Source organism: Nuphar pumila, chromosome 6, assembly GCF_984573655.1.
Source record: "Nuphar pumila chromosome 6, dmNupPumi1.hap1.1, whole genome shotgun sequence".
In the NCBI taxonomy this organism is placed as follows: domain Eukaryota; kingdom Viridiplantae; phylum Streptophyta; class Magnoliopsida; order Nymphaeales; family Nymphaeaceae; genus Nuphar; species Nuphar pumila.
In genome coordinates, this window is record NC_143254.1 from 52,271,693 (window position 1) to 52,293,485 (window position 21,793).

The window sequence follows — 21,793 nt, forward strand, 5'->3', positions numbered from 1 at the left end:
GGCAATGAAAACAGAAAAATAAACCACACGAAATTGGGTTTTTAGCTAGAAGAAGGGGGAGAGAAGCTTACCGTACACTAATCTGGTAGTCCGAGGAATGGAATGGTAGAGGAGAGGTGGAATTTCGCCCAGATTGTGCGCCAAAACCCTCAATGGTGTTGTCCACTTTGACTTTGCTGCAAGCAGCTGAAAACCGCTGCTGATGGCGCTCTGATGGTGGCGTGAAGCTTCGATTGCGTGGATGGTGTAGAAAGCCAGATGGTGGTAGAGTCGACTGGATCTGAAGCGGTAGACAACACCCCTTACACAGCTGGACCACCACCATTACTGCTGCAACCTGCAAAACACAAGGAAGGTTAATTTCAGTGAGGAGAAGAGAAGGCATGTATGGAGAAGAAGAGGAAGAAAACGGCAACCAAGGGAGCTTGGCAAAGCCTAGAAACCCAAGGTAAAGAGGATGGGCGGCATGGGGATGAGAAAGAAGGTTGGAGGAGTGAGAATCGGGTGTGGGGGCGCACTCTCAAGGGCAAAAAACGTGAAGTAGGGTTTTGAAACTTGATTTTATAGTTCAAGCACTCTTTTTTGGAAATTTTAGAAAAGAGATTAAAAATTATTTAATTGCTGGGCACCCTTTTCTGAGGAGGTATTTAGCAAATGTTCTAAAACTCGAGTTTGGGCTGATGTGGGGTGGATCTTGGAGTTTTTGTCCAGATTCAAGGCCCAAATGGCTGTTTGGATCCCCTTTTGACCCATTTTGCCCTGAGGTTCGACTCATTTCACTAAAAATGTGATATCTCTCTCGTTTTAAGTCTGGTTCAAACAAAATTTGAACCATAGATCAATGACATATATATGCATCTAAATGTGGGTTCTAAACCTATAAATAATGTGTTGTTTATGCAATAAAAAAATATTATGATTACGAGTATTTTAGGCATCATCAGGGGATACTCTTTTATGTTCTTGTATTGGGTTTCTTTCCTTCTTACCTTTTCTTCATTTGATTGAATGTTGGTAGGAGGGTCAAGGAAGACATGACTGAAAACTTGCGGTTGCTCGTCACTGGAGGCGAGGCGGCCGCTCGGAGTTCCTCATAGCGCAGAATGCGAAAGGAATATTGTGCAGCTCGGATGAGGGTTTCTTGGGGACAATGACCGCCAACCACATGGAGTCTAAGTACCACATATGGGACCAGGTCATCCCCTACAACCTTCTTTCCCTCTTTCCCCCAATTCTGTTCCTGCCAGTGAAGATTCCATCCTTGCCCTGCTCAAGTTTTTAAAATTGTAACAGGGAACCCATTTGGATGCTCAGAAGATGCAAAAGAAGCGCCTTCTTGCCGTTGTCTCGTAAGCGACCATTTTTCAGAATCATTCACACGGTTTGCAAAGGTTACCTTTTTCTGAATTGTGCCTGTTTCACTCAGGTTTGTGCCTACTATTACCACCTTGACTGGAAGCTTCAGGAGCATGCGTGTCTGGATACCCAAAACCCAGTCCATGCTTTTAAAGAGCACCACCACTCAGGTAAAAATTCTTCTGATTGTGTTGTCCATACTTTAACTCGCCTCAGATAAGCATCCTTTTACTCATTTTTTCTTGCAGATTGATCACGTTGGCGGGTTACCAAGAGATTGGGACGAAAAGATGCGCAAAACCGATCAACTCTTCTTCAAAGTTTCTTATTATAATCACGTATATGCCTGTTCTGTCTTCCTATTTCATTTCCTTGTTATTTGAACTATAGGCTTTCTTCCTCTTTATTTAATAGTTATGCCACATTACAAATTGACAATTACTAGAATATTATGTCATTTTATAAGGTAATCAAGCTATTATAATTTGCCATTGAGCTCTCAAAGACAATACCCAAATTGATTCTTAGTAATTATACTCGTGATTCAACTTTAGAGATGTTTTTTTTCTTTTCTTTTCTTTTTTCGTAAATGACCAATTTTAAATTGTCAACACTATCCCTGAATTTCTTTTTAGTATTTCCATTGATGATTCATGTTTGGGATATGCTACAGATGATTTCTCTAAATGACCAATCAAAACTTGTCGATCACATGCCCATTTACTTTGTTGTGACATTACAATTTGCATCTTATTTTAATCTATCATTTAAATCAAGTTGTATTCTCAATTTGCTTCTGTGAGGTTACATCTGTTCTGTGAGTCATGTATTGTTCCTTCTGAAAGCCTGGGTTGACTCATCGTAGAGTTCCAATTTCATATCAACTTGACTTGACAAGAAATTTAGGCTTTAGAATGCCAAATTTCATCAAGTCTTGTCGAGTAAGTCACTGCAACTTATAATTTGTGATGAAGTTGACCTGGGTTATACGTATTGTAAATAAAATAAATTTCCATGGTAGAATTTGATAGCGCCCAAGTATTTACAACATTTTTTTTTCATTTTCAGATTTCGAAGAGATATGAACTCCATTTCAAAGAGAGAGGAAGAGGTGGACTACAAATACTCCCCTCTATGAAGAATTTTCAATTAACAATGGAGGTAACTATATCCCTATTATCATGATTTTACGTTAAATTTGTGGGATGAAATTTGAAAACAGTGCCTAGGTTTGAAAATCTGTTCTGCTTCTCATGTGTTTGAGAGTATCGCTGGTAACACTAGATTGAAAATTTCTGTTAATACTAACTGTCATCATATATACTCATGTATAGATTTTTTGTAGGCTTCTTTTCTTATTTTAAATGTTTTTTGGCTTTTTTTTACTTTTAAGATAGTACATTAGCAATCTACGTTGCCTATGTGGTTGGATGGACTGGTAAGAGTCTCACTATCCTGACCAAGGGTTCTTGGGTTTGAATTCCTTCAGGGGCCATCATGCAAAGTGACTATCACAAAAGAAAATGTACCATTGATTGTTTTATGTGTACGGGCAAGGTAGTATGAAAAAAAAGTGTATGGGCAAGGTCGTTTGTTATAAATCGGACGACTACATTCTTGCTACACCAATATTACTACTGAATATATAGCTAATCTAAATTGCATTTCTGAAGAGGAAGGGATTCATTCACACCATGGCGTCTCCCCAATATATGTTTGCTTTCTTTCAAATTAACTGCATTTCTAAACTCATTCATGCTGAGACTCCTTCTTTATTTTGGTTGCTTCTCCTCCTTCCTGACGTGAAATTGGGGGGGGGGGGGGGGGGGGGGGGGCTTCATTGGACGTCGACCGCCCTAGTTCTTTCGTGTCTTAGCAGCATATGCATAGTTAGACTTTGAACCAGGTCAGGTTGCAACTGCTGGATTGCCACCGACCCATATAATCTGTTGATTCAAAAACTACTAAAATGAATTATTTTTGGAACAGAACTAGGCATTTGTTTCCACCTTCATTTAACAAACAATAGGATCTAGCTTTGTGAAGCCGTGAATAAACTACTTGCTTCGATAATTCCCTTGAGAAGATGATGGTGGCTGTAGCCATAGTTATTCTGCAACTGCTCTGTTGTAAAAGGTACTCTTAGTTAGAAACTTGAGTTCATTCACCATTATTTGTTGATCAGGAGCATGGAAAGCAGTGTATCATGCTGCATGGAAGAGTAGGGAAATCAAAGTATGTTATGGACTGCAGGTAATGAACAAAACTCTATGTACCATGGATTGTATATAGTGCTTTTTGACAACTTTGGAGAAGGTTTATATGTCTAACTAATTGTGTTATGTTTACTCAGGTTTCCCTTGACTAGTTATCAAGCATTTGCTATATGTTAAGCATCCATTGATTCCAAACTCTGCTGCTCTGTTTGATGTATACATGAATGAAAAGGCTTATGTTCTTTTAATGTTACAAAAGCATCATGTTGTATATTTGGGTTTGGGTCCAACCCATAGTGTGATCCGGTTTGATACTAATCAGTGGGTTAGTGGGCACTTAATGGGTGTCAGTGGGGTGGATGTTACGTGAACATGAAGAGTTTACATTTTGTAACCACCCCCTATCTTCCATTATAAAAAAAGGGCTTGACTGTATGACGAGAACAATTAGGAACTATAGCCTCTCTAGCCTATTGTCCGTAATTGTCATTGGGTTTAAGGTCTTGCTCACCATCGACTTCAAGGCCTGGGCTCATCGTGGGCATCGATAGGTTAAGGAGAACGTCGAGCACCCGCACGTCACATCGACCATGGTGTTTACCGGTACGTGCTTATTTTGTATCTTGGTTTTAATTTATGTGAATACACCAACAATGGGTTATATATGTAAAACCCATGAATTTTAAGGAATTTTCAATGAAATAAAAATGTGTGCTTATGTGAAATAATATGGTTTATGAAATATTCAATGTGATTTTTAGGATTTCGGGCCAGTAGAGCGAACCCGGTAACGAATATTAGAAAGAGTACTTGGATCCAGACTTTAGCGAGATTCGATGATCCGACCCGGTTCACGAGGCCAAGTGGAGAAATTCGATGGTTTTGAGATAATAGCGTGAGATCCGAAGCACATTTATGGTGAGAGAGTGCAAGTTTAGAACCAACGGGTGAAAAATCCACTTGAAAATTGAAGAAATCCATCAATAAAGGAAAAATGTTCAAATATGACATGAAAGGAATTTTCTTGCAAAAGTAAACACCAAGTGATGGTGTGGTGTAGTGGTAGGGCACACGGTTGTTTAGAGCCACAACCCAAGTTCAAAACTCATGGTGCGCCCACGTAAAAATGAAAAACATTGTTTTTTCATGAAATCCGGAACAAGACTAAAAGAGTTAAATACAATTTAATTCACACATTTTGCAACAAAAAACAATGTAGCACAAGTGGTGGGGCTTGTTACCCCTTAGGTTGAAGACCTTGGTTCAAAACCCCTTGTGTATAGATTTTTCCTATTTTGCACAAAAAGAGGATGATGGGGATTAAAAGAAAATAAATAAATAAATAATATATATAAGAATAGTAAAAATGTGGGAGTTGAGTTAAGCCTACATTTTTGGCTACTTTTTCTCCTTTTCCAAATAGTAAGGGGGATCCCATGTGACATGGAAGGGGGGTACCCATAAAGCAAATAGTGAGGGAAGTTAGAAAAAATCATGCCAAAGAGAGGAGGGGGCATTTTTGGAAATAGACATCACCCACAAAAACGTGTGATGAGGGTGAAGATTTAATGTTTTGAAAATTTAATAAATTTCCCTAAATAAGAGGAGTTAAATGAGAGATTGTTGGTGGGGAGTTACACTAGACCTCTCTCTCTCTCTCTCTACGTTTCTCTTTTTTTTTCTTTCCGGGTGGTAGTCGACCTCCATTGTTGGACTGAGTAGACCTCCATTGACAACATGGCGTGTCGCTCCAACGAAGGAACGAGATTGCAGCCGTGCCATCGCAAGACTCCAACGAGGCAAGAAGTATTGCTATTTGTATGCAAGTGTTCGATGTTCTGTGACACAACTATGCTATGACACCATTGAGTTATTTTGGCAACACCACCTACATAGACGGGCGTTTATGGGTTGAACCACCTATTTGTCAATATGGCAATATGTAGAAGTTTAGCTTTGCCTTCACCGTGGCTGACACAGTGGTACTGTGGCATTTCTGAAAGGATGTACACGGTCCAGTGCCAGGCTGCAAACCACCACTAAAAATATCTATGGTGGAGATGAGATTGGTCGTTTCGCTGCACCATGATCCACGGGTCGATACATGCGACGATCAAATCTTACATCGGACAATATGACTTTGCCATAAGATGCAAATCACAGACACCACTCCGATAACCATACCATACTTGTTACATCAGATAAGATCCGGTTATGAAGAAATATATATGTATTTCGTTCCTCAAATTATGATGGATAGATATGCATATAGATTGATAGAGGAAATGGTTTGTTTTTGCTGGTTTTACTTAATCATGTGGTAAGTGCTGGAGACATGAATGGGTGGTTGCACGGTTAACCATGGATATGTATATTGAGGTGGCATGGAAACATAGTTACAGATTGCCAGACATTACTTTGCAGATTTGTGGTATTGCAAGTCATGGCAAGAGGCTCCGGTTTCTAAGAATCTGGTGATAAACCTGTAGATAGACAGGGTGTTAGCACATACATGGACATTACTGTGGTACACGAACTACCTTGAAAAGGGATTTACTAACAACATATAGATGGGTCGTGTTCATCAATCCAACAGGACACTTCGTAGAATGGTTACATTACCAAATCAAGATTTTAATAGTATAGACACAGTCACTAAGGAAAAGCTTGGTGGATTTGTGCTCAGATTGGGGTCGACTCAATCCGGGTTCAAGTTTCTTTTTTTTATCAGATGTCTCCGAATAACATCAAATTCTATTTATGTATCCTTGCCTAATAAAATTTTAATTTTATGCATTATCGTCAGTTTTTGACGTCCAGAATAACATCAAATTCTATTTACGTATCCTTGCCTAATTTTTGACAAGACAAGATTTATTTGTGTATTATCATGGGTGGCTAGATTGTTACCAAAGAAAAAAAAAAAAAAAAACTGGAATGAGAACCAAGCAACCTCGACTCAGGTCGTCCAGCTAGCACATGAAAGGTTAAGGTCTTTGGTTATGCACACTAGACGATAGTTATTAGGTTCATATACAAGAATCAAAACAAAAACCGATAGAAGGGGGGGGGGGGGGGGATTTTCGCATGCCACTATATGACCAGGTTTAATGCTGGTGTGAACTGGGTATGCATACAACATGTTAGTACATAGACATACCAAGGCAAGACGTTAGATTTTTATTTTTGTTACAAGTCCAGAAATTTTAGGAAATGATGTTAGCCCTTTGTTGTGTATGGTAGTTATAATGCAAGAGAAAGAAAAAAAAAATATCACATGTCACATTAGGTTGTTTGAAATAATGTTTTGAAGCATTGTTCTAAATTTTTTTTTCTTTGCTAATTACCTTTGGTATGTCTATTGCATCATACAGGAAAACCATGATGGGGCATGCTAAGATGGGTATGCACACGTTAATATTGCATACCCTGTATATTAAGAGGAAGAAAAAAAAAATGAATGGTGGTCTAACGTGCTGGTGTTGTTCAACGGTTCTACACACAGGTGCAAGGCGATATGGGGTTGGCTCGTTTGCCCCTTATAACTGTGCACCCAACACACAGTTGGTCAGACCCGGATGGGAGCCTATTCGGTACCAGTCATTTACCAGACCACCCTAACGGGCTGGTACTAGACGGGTGGGCTGGTGGATGTGGGTACCGTCGGCTGACAGTCTGGCGGGGTCTGCCTGCCGTTGATGACCGGTGGTCGATTGAAGTAGTGCAGCGGATCACTGCATTTTGTTGATGCTGGCATTGCCAGCATGTGGCTGGAACAACAGCCTGTTGTTGTTTCTTCTTACAGACATCGACGTTGATGTTGCAACCATGTACGGGTCTGCCTTAGTCAGTAGAACCCCATAGACAGGTTTGGGCAGGGGTCGGCTTGACCCCAGCCTTATTCTGGTCATACCATGACCACAAACCGAGTTGACCTTAGTGGTCGATATGCTTCCGAGTTATGGTTAATTATTTCGCAGCTTTAGTTGAACAACCTCAACCAAGAAGAGGATCCCATACCTTATCTTGGCGGCAACCATGGCACAGGCCACGGTAGTAATGATCTGTCAGATCATAGAGGGATATCGCGACTTGTCACTTCTATGGTAGCGTTGCACCATGACATCGGTGTAGCAGGGTCGGGAAAAGAAGAACCCTTTTCGCAAGTACTTGTTGGGCCTGCTCACATAAGTGGCAGGTGGACTCCTCAATGAGCACTAGCATCGGTTAGAGTGTCTCGTTGACGGCGTCACTTGGGGTGATTGCCACATGGCCATGGCGTGGGCATGCTTAGGGCAGCCTGATGCAGTCTGTGAAGTCCATGTGACTTCAATCCAAGTACACATAAAGAAAGAGATGTGCATACAAAAGCAAGACAAAGTTTGTCGCAAATATGGCATTGATCATGGGTACGAAAGCGTACGCCATAGTTGAGAAAGTAAATGTTTGAATGTGGGCTCTGGGTTGAGCCAAATTCTGAGAAAATTATACTCCTTGGTGGTGTTTATGGCACCCAGACTATAAAATGCATACAATGTGTGTGTACCCAGTGACGAGTTTGGGGATTTTTGGAAATCCCTGGTGATGCAATGGCTCGCACAAGAAAATAAATTAACAATAAAAATGTATGCTTAATCATAAAATTCATGAGACTCTGGGTATACCGAAAGACGGTATATGTTACCAGACTCTCTGGGCTCTGGGTACACTTGAAAGACAGTGTATGTTACCGGACCCCTCGTAGTGTGATGACTCACATAGGAACATAACTAAAAAATATAAATGAATTCATAAATATAAAATTTTTGAGATTCTGGGTATACTTGAAAGACGATATATGTTACCGGATTCTCCGGGCTCTGGGTATACCTGAAAGACGATATATGTTACTGGACCAATGTTCTACCTAGGAGAGGGTATATGGTACAAGCGTCGTGAGCGCTCATGTTTTTTTTTTTTTAGAGCTAAGTGTATCACCGTAGGGTCTCATTCACTATAATGTCTATGCTTGTGCGTACCCACAGGAAAAGAGTAAGCTAAACATTAAACAATTTAAGTGGACTGAAAACTTATTTCTAAAGAATTGTGCACTGCTGATATGACTTTCGTAAAACTTGTGGAATCTACAGCTTCTGCTAATGTACTTTTAGTTCAGTTAACTTTTGCATTGTATCATGAATTAGAAAGCATAATCATTTTCTTAGAATGATATAAATTTTTATGCTAGTTATATCTGCAGATGTTGCACATAATTGTACACAGGACATTGAGCACCTCATATAAATATAATGCTTCTTACGCAGACAGGGGAGTCTGACCCTTCTACTTTAAATATTTTTCAGGTAGCAACTAAATCGGAGCATCGTGGGCGTCGCGTATGGAAGTAGTCAAGAGATCTTAGTTTTCCAGTGTTTTCTGTTTGAACTCTGATTAGTAGATTTACATTCCTGTTATGAGATGTAATTAATGACATTAATGCTTCAATTAATGTATAGTATGTTTTTAGCACTTCTCTGTTTTATCTTGTAATGCACCCAACTCTTGTTTTCACACTTTTGCTATTTAAAAAAAAAAATTACTCCAAAATTTTCACTATAAAAAGTTGGGGCGTTACAATATAGCCCCACAACAAATAGGATATCAGGTCGTGTGCAAGTTTACGCGTACTATAAACTCTCAACCGCTGAAGCATATATGACAATTGTGATCTAAGTCTTTTCATTATCATCCTAAGGACAGTCCTTTAAGCTCAATTTGTCCTCTTTTACTATAGGTGTCGAATTAGGAGAACAATTTTTCATCTCATAGCTTTTAAGAACCTTAAGGGTATAGGATTTTTTAGAGAGGCCAAGGACACCCTTAGTTCTATCACAACAGAGCTTGATTTCAAAGACAAATGTGACCTCACCCGTGTCCTTCATATCGAAATGAGAGGAAAGAAAATCTTCAGTCTCGTGTAGTAGACTCAAATCATTAGTTGCGAGAAGAATGTCATCAACATATAAAACCAAAATTATAAACTTACTTACACTAGTCTTAATGTATATACACTGATCAATAATGTTTTCAGTGAATCCAAAGTTCATAATTACCGGATTGAACTTTTTATATCACAGGCGAGATGCTTATTTAAGTCCATAAATTGACTTCTTCAATTTGCAAACTAAATAATTTGAGTCATCTACACTGAAACTAGGAGGTTGTTGCATGTATGCCTCCTCTTCCAGATCCTCATTCAGGAAGGTAGTTTTCATATCCATTTGATGTAGCTCTAAATCAAAATGTGCTAATAGGTTCATGATTATCCACAACGATTCTTTAGTTGAGACAAAAAAAAAGTCTCATTATAATCAATGCCATCTATTTGTGTGAAACCTTTTGCAATAAAACTAGCCTTGTATCTCTCCTCTTGACCTTAAAAGTTTGTTTTGGTCCAATAGGTCTAATTCCATCAAGTCGAGGTACAAGATCCCACACTTAGTTCTTTATCATAAAGTCAAGTTCTTCTTTTATGACATGTATTCAATGTGTTGATCTTTCACTTTCAATGACTTTTGCAAAAGTGAATGGATTATCATAAATATCTATAAAATTATTAGACTCTTATAAATACACCACATAGTCTAGATGGATAGCGGATTTTCTGGTCCTGATATTATCCAAAGGGATAATGATAGGAAAAACTGAGTCTTTATCCTTCGCAGGTATGTAACCTGAATCCTGTATTTTCTCAAATTTAATACTTTGAGATGCATCAATCCCAATAGAACCATTTTAAAAAAATCTCGCTTTATTTGTTGTCACTATTTATGGTGTGTATGAGATGGACAATAAAATATAAAGCTCTTTAATCTTTCTAGATAATCAATAAAAAATCCACTAGTCATCCTAGCGTCAAAGGCTTTTATATGTGAGTTATATAGTTTAGCATCTGTTGGACATCCCTATATATGCATATATGATAAAGAAGGTTTCCTATCTATCCATAACTTGTAAGAAGTCTTTTGAACAACCTTTGTAGGGAATTTATTCAAAATATGCACTATTGTCCTAAGAGCTTCACCCCATAAGGTCAAGAAAATGTTTGAGTGATTCAATATCACTTGAACCATTTATTTAAACGTACGGTTTTTTCTTTTAGCTATATAATTCTGGTAAGCACTACCAGACATGGTATACTGAGGTACAATGCATTTATCTTTTAGAAATCATGCTAATGGCCCTTCTTTTTGTTCTATCTCAGTAAAATGACCAAAATATTTGCCACCTCTATCAGTCCTAACAACCTTAATAACTTCACCGGTTTGTTTCTCTACTTCTTTCTTGAAGTTCTTAATAACCTGAAAGACTTTTGATTTTTTAAATAATAAGTAGATATATATATACCGTGAGTAATCATTTATAAAGTTGACAAAATACTTTTCACTCGCATAATACGGTGAAAAAGGGTTATAAACATCCGTATGCACTATCTTCAACTTTTCATTACTGTGTTTGACATCTTTCTTATACGTGTTAGACTGCTTAACCTTTATGTTGTCAACACTTGACTCTATATCTGTAAAATCAAGGGATCCAAAAATTTCTTCTTTTATAAGTCTTTGGACTCTTATTTTCGAGATGTGTCATAACCTTTGATGCCAAAGCAAATAGGATTGATCTTTCTTTAAACTATGTTTATTGCCAATCATTGTGTTCTCAACAAAATGAGATTTCTGAATTTAAAATTTGGTTTTTAACCGATACAAACCATCACACATATGCAGAACCTACATTAATAGAATTTTTAATAATAATAAGCTTGAAGTTTTCAAATTTAAAAATAAAACCAAACTTTTCAAGTTTTAAAATTTAAATCAGGTTTCGACTATAGGATGGAACATAAAATATATCAGCCAAATCCAAAATGAATCTCGATTCCAACACAACTCTGCAGGTCCCAACGTTCTTAACATGCAAACACATCTTATTTCCTGTGAATATGCTTGTAAGGAGTTGATAATGTGTATTGTGGCACCAGAATCAATCCACCAACTATGCAATGGAACATGAATCAAATTGCACTTATGAGAAACGAATGACTTATTGCATTTATTTTTGAGTCATTTCTTATGCTTCAAGCAGTCCACATTCTTATGTCCATTCTTCTTGCAGAAAAAACACTTTATAGAAAAGCCTCCTACCTGGAATTTGGCTTTCACCTGAGAGTTTGAACTCTCCCGAGAGGTTTTCTTCTTGTTCTTCCTTTTGAAGGAACCTTTCTTTGGCCTCGGCCTATGTTGTTACTTATAAGAGGTCATATGTGCACTCGACACCTTATCATCATTCAGGCTTTCTTCCTCTTCAACACACTTGGTCAAGAGATTATTAAAAGACCACTCATTATTATGTGTGTTGTAGGAGATTTTGAATGGTCCATATTCAGTAGGCAATGAGGTCACAAATCAGATGGACCAAGAATCAGAAATGATAAACTTCATATTGTTCAGTTGAGATACAATGTTCTTTATTTTCAAAATGTATTGTCGGATGTGACTATCACTAGTATATTTCATAGATATTAGTTTGAACGTCAGTGTACTGGCCTTTGCCTTATTAGAACTGACAAATTGAGCCTCAATGGCTCTTAGAAATTCCTTCACTATTTTGCAGTGAGAAATAGTGCATTGAATGTTCTTAGCCACTCGAGATTGCAAAAGCAACATGCTAAGTCTGTTCGAGCGCTTTCACTTCTCAGAGATAGCCTTTTGTTCTGTTGTATTCTGGTCTATATGAGAGGGGGGTTCGCCAGTCCTAAGAGACAAATCTAAGTCCATGTATCTGAGAGTGAACAACAATATTTATTATCAATCCAAAAAATTAGATATGTCAAATAGGAGAATATTACTAGAACCGTCAATGTGGAAAGAACGTGATACAACAAGGAATGAAAGAAAAACTTTATTATTGCTCAGACGAGACTTGTTATGAAAAGGTAAATATTGAGACCCTTTATTATTCAACTTTCCTGAGACAAGCATAATTGAGTCATTATCGTTCCACTTTAGTGGAAATGACAATACTCATAGTTGATTCGTCTTCTTAATTCACAATGAATTGAATTTAGTTGGTGAGACTAGTAGATCATATAACCAGAGGCAATTTAGCACTCTACATTTGGGTACGAACATGCTTCATAGCCTGAAATATACATTTACTATTATACGCTATGTCAATTTGGAACACAACAATCTACCTTTAGGTAAAATCGTTGCTTCATAAAGTCACACATAATCATAATATCGACTCTTAATACGGCCCAAAGAATCCTCAGTTAACGCAACTCAGATCACTTTGGTGATTGCATGAGTCAGTCAATCAAGACCTTTTACCGAAATTATATTTGTATTATGGAGCATGCCATGCACACATATTAATACATGCATATTCATGATGAAATATACATTATATCGTCAAAATACAAATTCATGCTTTAACATATATGCATAAACTAATTTTTGATGATAACACATTAAAAAAATATCATGAATTTAATTATAATAATACTTAAAAATTTAAACAATATAAAATACATGTATTAAGCACGCATAAGTCATGCTTGCTTAACAACAAACACTTATAAAACATGAAAAATGATAAAAACATACTCAAATGAGTAAAACCCAAGGTTCTTAAGCTGGAACTCATCTAAAAATACCCTGAAGTGGTCTGAAATGGCTCTGAACTGGTCATCTAAGTGTCTGAACCAGTTCTGAACCTAATAAATTGGTATAAAACATGAACAAAAGCTCACAAAACCCTCTAAAAGAATGAGAAAATCCCTATATTTTTATGAATTCATGATAATAGAGTCTCTATATCTCAGAACCGATGAAAAACTGATAGGAACCGGTCAAAAATGGCTCTGAACCGGTTTCGAAAAGAGTCGTATTGGTCATAAAATCGATTTAGGTGTAAACAATACTTGGACCCTATTTTGAATCAGATATGATCCAATCCAGATTCAGTTATAATGGATCTCAAACAGGTCTAAAACAGCTCTGAACTGATTCAGTTGTGGGAATGCTTGGTAGATATCAGTCAAATTCAGGAATTGTGCATTGCAAAACAATAAAGAAGGTCATGCGTTATTTGCAAGGAACAAAGGATTATATGCTGACCTAAAGAAAGGTTGACCACCTAGAGGTCATTGGATACTCTGATGTGGACTTAGGAGGATGTCTCGACAATATCAAGTCTGCTATTTGATACATTTTTCTACTAGCAAGTGGTGTCATTTCATGGAGAAGTGGAAAGTAGTCTACAATAGATGCTCATATCATGGAGGTGAAAATTATTGTATTATACGAGACTTCATCTCAGGTCATTTGGATAAGAAACTTTATTATGCATCTTAAGATTGTGAACTCTATTGAAAGACCACTAAAGATCTTTTGTGATAATGAAGCAGTCGTTTCCTTCTCAGATAACAACAAGAGTTCAACCTCGTGTCGACATATAGAGTTAAAGTACTTTGTTGTTAAAAAAATGACTAAGAATCATCTGATATGTATTGATACAATTGATACGAATGAAATAATTGTGGATCTTCTTACTAAAGGGCTAGCACCGAGATTGTATTCCCAACATGTAAAGGGGATGGGTCTTTTTTATTCCTTCTTATGTATGATAATACATTATGTAATCATATTTGTGAAAATGAATTGATTCTATATGACTTTGTGTATTGTTGATTTTGCATAAATGATCTCTTATTTGGTTAGAGAGAATAACAAAATAACAATATTAAATGACCAATGAAATAGGTTAGAGAGAATAACAAAATAACAATATTAAATGACCAATGAAATAGGTTAGAGACCAACCTATTCATAAAGGTAATCCTAACATGCTAAAACACTGAAAATAAGTTGTATTGTAGTACAAGAAAATATGACATTTCATAAGAAGATAATTATGTCCATGACTCATATGATTCATTCTCGTGATACAGGATAACATGTGAACTCACATAAAGAATTACGTCGAGATAACAGTATAAACCTTGATTTAGTACCCTTTTAGTGTTAATGGATCAAGTGGGAGAAAGTTGGACATTTGGGTTTGAGTCCAACCCATAGTGTGACTCGGTTTGACACTAATGAGTGAGTTAGTGGGGCTGCTAGTGGGCACTTAATGGGTGTTAGTGGGGTGGAGGTTACGTGTAACCACCCCATATCTTCCATTATAAATAGAGGGTTTGACTATATAATGAGAACAGTCAGAAACTATAGCCTCTTTAGCCTATTGTTCGTAATTGTCATTGGATTCAGGGTCCTACTTACCATAGACTTCAAGGCCTGGGCTCATCGTGGACGTCGATAGGATGTGGAGAACGCCGAGCACCCGCATGTCACATCGACCATGGCGTCTACCAGTACATGCTTATTTTGTATTCTGGTTTTAATTTATGCGAATACACCAATATCATACTTATAATTTTTACATCTCAGTAGTGAGCTAACATGATTTTGGGTTAGCAGGAAGTTCAAAATTAACTGACATGGTTTAGCCATTTTTTAAGGCAGTAGTTTCAACATTCTTTAAGTGTCAATACCACCGTGGGGTCGATCGTGTGGCCAGTGGGGTGGTTGTGAGGGTGGTGAGATGAAGGCACCGAATCAAACCCCACTCGTGCACGATGCATCCGTAGCTTTAAGGCTCGATGGTCATGGGCCCCACCCAGGGTGTTCCTCACTTAGGTGAGGGTTCCTCATCATCAAAAAGCATTTTTAAGTGTTAATTAAGAATGGAATTCCATGTTTAGTTTAGAATTTGATAGCAATGTGTCAAACAAAGGTAAAGGAACAGACTTTCATTTGTGACAACCAAACTGCCTTGCTACCAAATTCTCAATTACTTGTGAAGAACATCCAATCTAGTCCTATAATAAATTCCCAGTTTCTAGCAAAACTTTTGCATAATCTTCATTCCGAAATTTGAATTACTGGTCAAAGGAATCGATTTTATGATAGAATTATATCAGAAATCAACTCAGTTATTGGTAGTAAGAGTATCCACTTGAATGGGTGCACTAGTGTTGGGTCTAAGATGAACTTGATAAGACACCCAATGATGTAGGAATGGGAGCGAGGGCTATAGGGTTCATTTGGATCTATTTTCATTATTTGGGTTTTTTGTATTTATTTAGTTAGGATTTTAGTTTGGGATCTTGTTTTGGATCTTAATTGAATTTTGGATCTATCTCAAATCCTTAGTAGGATTAGTGATTCTTTATTGTTCTCTCTATATATTCATTGTAACGAGACAGAAAAGAGAGAAATGATTTATGAGTGTTTTTTTCATTATTTCCTTGATTTTTTTGCTATTTTTTTTTTCATAGTTTTCGTAGTTATCCTATGGTGTTGATTCATTTAGAGAGCATGAACGATCCTCTTGACCTGCATCAATTTGATATCAGAGCTTCGATTGTTCTCCTCAATCATTGTTTTATTACAAAGTTCGATTAAAGATTGTATCAGGGCAACAAGAAGGTTCCCCTCGATTTGTTTGATCAGACGATTGGAGGAAACACTCTCGTCAGATTCAAGATTTGACAAAGGATTCCAACTCGGGAAGCGGCATTGTGCATAGATCAACTTCATTGACTTCTCAATGGATTTTCAAGATCAGCAGTAATCTTGGTCATCGATTAATGAAACAATGTGGCCGCCCATCTCTTCTTTGTGTGCACCTGTAGCAATCACCACTCGAGCCTATATCATTGAGGTGCTCAGGTCGGGCGAAGCAACTCAGAAACACATCTCAAGCTTGGGTGTGTCCACCGGCAACACAAACATGGCCGGATTGAAGATGTTTGAAGAAATCTTAAGATAAGCAATGGAGTCGATCATCGATGCAGCTGCTCAAGAACTCCAACGCTCTTTATCGACACCTGTGTATGTTCATCAAAACCCCCATCGAGATTTAGACGGTCAGGAATAGCCAAATACACCACCGGCCACTGGATATGGAGGTAAAAACAACCGATAGTGGGTCAAAATCCACGATTGGCTTCTTTGATTTGCAGCAACCGGCACAGTCCACCAGCGACCGGTGTTGATTGCTCGTTTCGACACCACCCGTCAATCGAGCAACACCGACGAGGTGGTCGCCTGTGGGTCGGACGGTGCCCCACAACATCGATGGAGTCGGTGGTGGCGATGGTCCTTTGGTGCGGTGTTCTTCTTCTTAGAGTACCATTATGTTTCAGAGCATCACAGAGTTTCATTGGCAGCGACATAAACTTCTGGTGTGTTTTTTTTTTTTAATTCTGACTATAATGATGTGATCTATATGCTTGTTTTTATAGGAATCACTTCTTGGAACATTTGATTCCCATGCATTTTATAGGTTTTTATAAGGTTTCATAAAATTTTTAAGGCTCCAAACACCATTTTTCATCCAAAAATACTTGATCCAAGTGCTGATTTCTAGTAATTCAATCGTGGTGAACACATCTATGGGTCAAAATTTTGAAAAAAAAAAAAACACCGGAAATCCACTATATGTTCCTTTAGTTGGTTTTTGTATTTTGTAGGTACCGTATCTTTTATATTATGTTGCAGCAATTCTTGCAAGATAGATGTGATATCCATGGTTTATGTAGTAGACATCATGTATTAAATTGCAAAATTTTGATGCTTTTTAAGTTAACAGATCAATGGCGTTCATTGGACCAAAAAATTGATATGAAAAACATTAGGCTTTCACATTTATGTAATTTGGAGCAAAAAAAAAATTTTGATTGAACAAGCTATGATGGACACATTTCACCTTGCCAAAAATAGGTATACACCTATGTCACAGAGACACGCCCTTTAGAGCACGTATCATGGGTTACACCAGTTAGACATGTGAAGCCATGGGGACACGGCTCTGACATCTATGCACATTAGTTTAATGTTTATAGTAATTTTTAATAATATTTGAATTAAATATGCATTTTAATTCATTAAAACTATTTTAAATATTTTTTTTTTGATTAAAAACTAAAAAAGTACCCTCTATATTTTAAAAAAGTTTAAACTGGCATGTCCAGTTGTACCTATACCTTTGTGACATATGTCTAAACATACACACACTGTTTGTTTCTAGGCAAACTCGGTTAGACCGAACCAATGTTGTCAGTATGGGAATCGAACCTGTGTGGGCCGAATACTCAAAATGTATAGTTTTGAGTCGACCAAAAAATAATTAAAAAGTATTATGTGTCAATCAAAACATAACACATGTTAAAACCATTAAAATAATTTAAAGCTATTTTTTATAATTATTAAAAAATAACTGGTTCAGGGCACTATCTTATCGATTTTCTAGCTATATTATACTCACAGATACTCACAACATTGGGCAGAACCCCAGCAGTTATACTACCGTACTGGGTTTTGAACTCGCAATGTCCCACACACGGTGACACGCTCTAACAGCTCCTACCAGACAAGGAGAGCTCCACCAGTCAGGCTGTGGTTGGGAGCGGAGCAGAGATAGAAGGTGTGATGGGAGTAGAGAAGAAAAAGGAGGGATGAGATTTCATCTCCAATCCCATCTTTTAAATCCGGGTAGCAAAATAACACTGAATCCCCATCTTCATCTAAAATACGACTCCCAGTCAGGTGTGCAACCTTTTTACATGATATGATGATATCTAGGAGTGGGGCCGTGCCAGCCCGGGTAACGGACTGGGCCATTAACTGGGCAGACCGGTCCATACAGGCCGAGGTTCAGACCTGTCCGTTAGGAAAACTTCAGCCCATATATATATATATATATATATATAGAGAGAGAGAGAGAGAGAGAGAGTAATGGGTACCGAGAGGGTGGTATATGTTCTCCCTCGATGATTCACTGAATCCCACGTCTGTGTTCGGGGTCTGAATGAGCACCACATATACAAGCACATGGGGCTCGTATTCCCGTGTATGTTGACATCACTTAGCATTAGAGTCTGGTGTGGTTGCAAAGACTTAAGTACCCTTTCTTGTTATTCTTTTCATAAAGCGACAATTTAAGAAAATGACAAAAGTGCCCTTCATTCAAAAAAGAAAAAACAAACAGTTCAAAAAAAGGACAAACATGTCCTCCATTCAGAAAGTTGAGGATGATGTTGACTCTTCAAAGTCTACACAACGAAACGAACCTTAATCGTTTTGCCGATGGTGATCCGGCGAAACGATGGTGAGTCGACGATCCGATGGTGAGTCGGCGATCCGATGGTCATCCTACGAAACAAACCTGAGTCACCAAAAATGTCTGTTTGAACTTTTCATCGTTATCTTCTTCGTCTTCCTTTTTCGTAAAACACTGTAAAACTCTCTCTCTCTCTAAAGAAGAAATCAAGGGAGGCAAAGAGTTCCCCCTGGAGAAGGCCATGAACATCAACCCTCTCACTCTCTCTCCCTTTTCTCTCTACTTTTGTGCACATCTAACAAACAATCCTACATTGCTCCATCAAACACCGACTGACCAGCACATTGACTGCAACATCGTTCAACTTGATGAGTTGTGGAGCCTGATTCATAGCTTTTGCCCTTACAGGAGGGGGTTTGGGGGTTCCTCCTAGTGTTGGTAACATCATTCAACTTGATGAGTTGTGGATCCTGATTTAGAGTTTTTGTCCTTACAGAAGGGGGGTCCGGGGGCTCCCCCCAGCGTGGATCTCGCTGATTTGTAGTATTATTGGGCTTTTCTACAGCGATTTATAGTATTTTTGGGTCTCCAACGAGCCCCACAACGATTTATAGTGTTATCCGGCTTTTCAACAGTGATTTGTATTGTCTTCCGCAAATCACTATAGCAATTTATAGTGTTTTGGGGTCTCCAACGAGCCCCACAGCGATTTATAGTGTTGTTGGATCTCACTATAGCGATTTGTAGTGTCTTCCGTAAATCACTATAGCGATTTGTAGTGTTATTCAGTAAGCAAATCGTTGTAAATCGCTACCCGATTAGGATCAACTTGTCAGGGCCATATCTCCCTAACCGAAGGTCATATTCCGAATCTGTAAAAGGTGGTGTCTTCGTTATTGAGTCTAGTTTAATTCTATAAATTTTCAGTGATTTCTATTGTTATTTCATTCTCCATTTTAACTAAAAACCAGACCCCTATTATTCTGTGTTATTTGAGTTGCACAACACCATTCTCTCTTGACATTCACATCTTGATTGAAACATATGTCTTTCTCACCACGACACCCTGTGCATTTTTTGACCACGACACCCGGGACCCGTGCTGGGTGGGAGCCCCCGAACCCCCCTCCTGTAAGGGCAAAAACTCTGAATCAAACTCCACAACAGTCAATGTGCAGGTCAGTCGGTGCTTGATTGAGCAATGTAGGATCTTTTGTTGGATGTGCACAAAAGCAGAAAGAGAAGGGAGAGAGAGAGTGAGAGGGTTGATGTCCATGGCCTCCTCCAGAAGAGATTTCTTTTTCGGATAATCCTGCAATGCAGAGACTGAGTCTTAAATAATCATCTTCGGGGCACTTAAGTCTTTACAATCACTCTTTTTCTAGAATCGATATTTTTTTTTGCACCAATGGAGGAGAGGGTACTTAAGTCTTTGCAACCACATCAAACTCCAATGATAATTAATGCTGACAAACATGGGGATACGAGATGCATAGGCTTAAATACGTGGTGCTTTTGAGGACCCCCGAGCATGAGATGCCCTGTTCGAGGGGGGAACATATAACCTGCTTTAAATGAAATATGCTTAATGAGTTTTTTAGGTTTTTGGTTTTATTTTAAAATTTTGACCATACAGATATGATCTATGTACTTAATTTTATAAGGATCAGCTCTTTCTGACACATGGGTGAGTTTTTATAATGTTAAAAAAATAAACGATTCAACATCTTTATAATTTTTTTAGGCTCTAGATGTCATTTTTTATCGAAAATACATGATCCAAGTATGGATTCCTAGTAAATCATCCATGCTCAACACATTTATGGGGTCAAAAATACAAAAAAAGACACTAAAGAGGTTAAAAACTCATTTAGCACATTTCATTTTGCATGGACCTATATATATATATAGGGAAATGAAAACCTGCCCATTAAAAGCCTACCAAACCTACCCAGTAAGAAAGATTTATTAGATTTTTTATGTTTTTTTGAAATTCTGACAATTTAATCTATACACTTATTCTTTTATTGTAATCAGTTCTTAAAGCACTTGATTCTGATGCATGGATAAGTTTTTATAAGGTTTAAAAACCAGCCGCCTATAATTTTTATAAAAATTTTAGGCTTTTTCATAAAAAATGTATGATTTAAGCGTCAATTTGTAGTTGAACACATTTTTACGGTTAAAATTTTGAACAAAAAAATACAAAAAATATGATAAAATGTTTTTTAGTGGTTAGGTTTTTATTTTTCTTTATATATATATATATATATATATATATATATATATATATATATATATATAGAGAGAGAGAGAGAGAGAGAGAGAGAGAGAGAGAGAGAGAGAGAGACGGGTGTGTCATTTGACCATCAGTCGAAGGCATACCGTTGATTGTATGTACGATCAATGACGTGCCTTCTTCTGTGCGTTTAGATGTTTTAGAAGTGGTCCAGGACTGCATGTAAAAATAAAAAAATCGTCAAAAATATGGATACCCATCCGACAAGAAGGGGTTCTGACAATACTTTTTTCTGGCTCTCGTTCAATATATATATAAACATGGGTCGACGTCGGCCGGGCCAAAAGCTAGGTTCGAACCTAGGCTGGGCCAATTTTATAGGCTCACGACGAGTGGGGTGGGCTGCAACAGCCCACCCTTAAGATTAATATCTACCTTGCAAGGGAATGATGGAACCCAGATTGAAAAAGATGCACGTTTTGTGTTCACTTGAAGGGTGTGAATTAATTAGGTGCTAATTATGGCAGCACAATACAGATGACTAATAAAATAAGCTTAACCACTTTCCCGGCTTCATTAACACCTCCCACATGGCTGGTTTTTTAACTCTAGCATAGACCCCTTTTACTTGCAACGTGAAAAGGAAGTTATTACTGGATATCCCCATTGGCCCTTTTTTAGCTTCCTGCTGAGCCTTCCTTTTTAGTGTTTTTTTTTTTTATGAGCCAGATTATCTACATTCTTTTGCAACAAAAGTGGACTACAATTCAAAAGAGCAGACCAATTAGGTGACTTGATTTATTGGGCCTATTTT

The 21,793-nt window shown here is 37.8% G+C and overlaps 1 protein-coding gene across 1 annotated transcript; it reads left to right on the forward strand.

Moving 5' to 3' along the window:
• Window positions 1–1,023: 1,023 nt before the first annotated feature.
• On the forward strand, window positions 1,024–4,019 carry LOC149834852 (tubby-like protein 4). The gene is made up of 7 exons (XM_090010327.1): window positions 1,024–1,195; window positions 1,294–1,349; window positions 1,427–1,526; window positions 1,605–1,694; window positions 2,425–2,517; window positions 3,542–3,609; window positions 3,710–4,019. Exons 1-7 carry the CDS (start codon window positions 1,151–1,153, stop codon window positions 3,747–3,749), a joined length of 492 nt encoding a protein of 163 aa, XP_089866453.1. The 5' UTR covers window positions 1,024–1,150; the 3' UTR covers window positions 3,750–4,019.
• The last annotated feature ends 17,774 nt before the right edge of the window (window positions 4,020–21,793 follow it).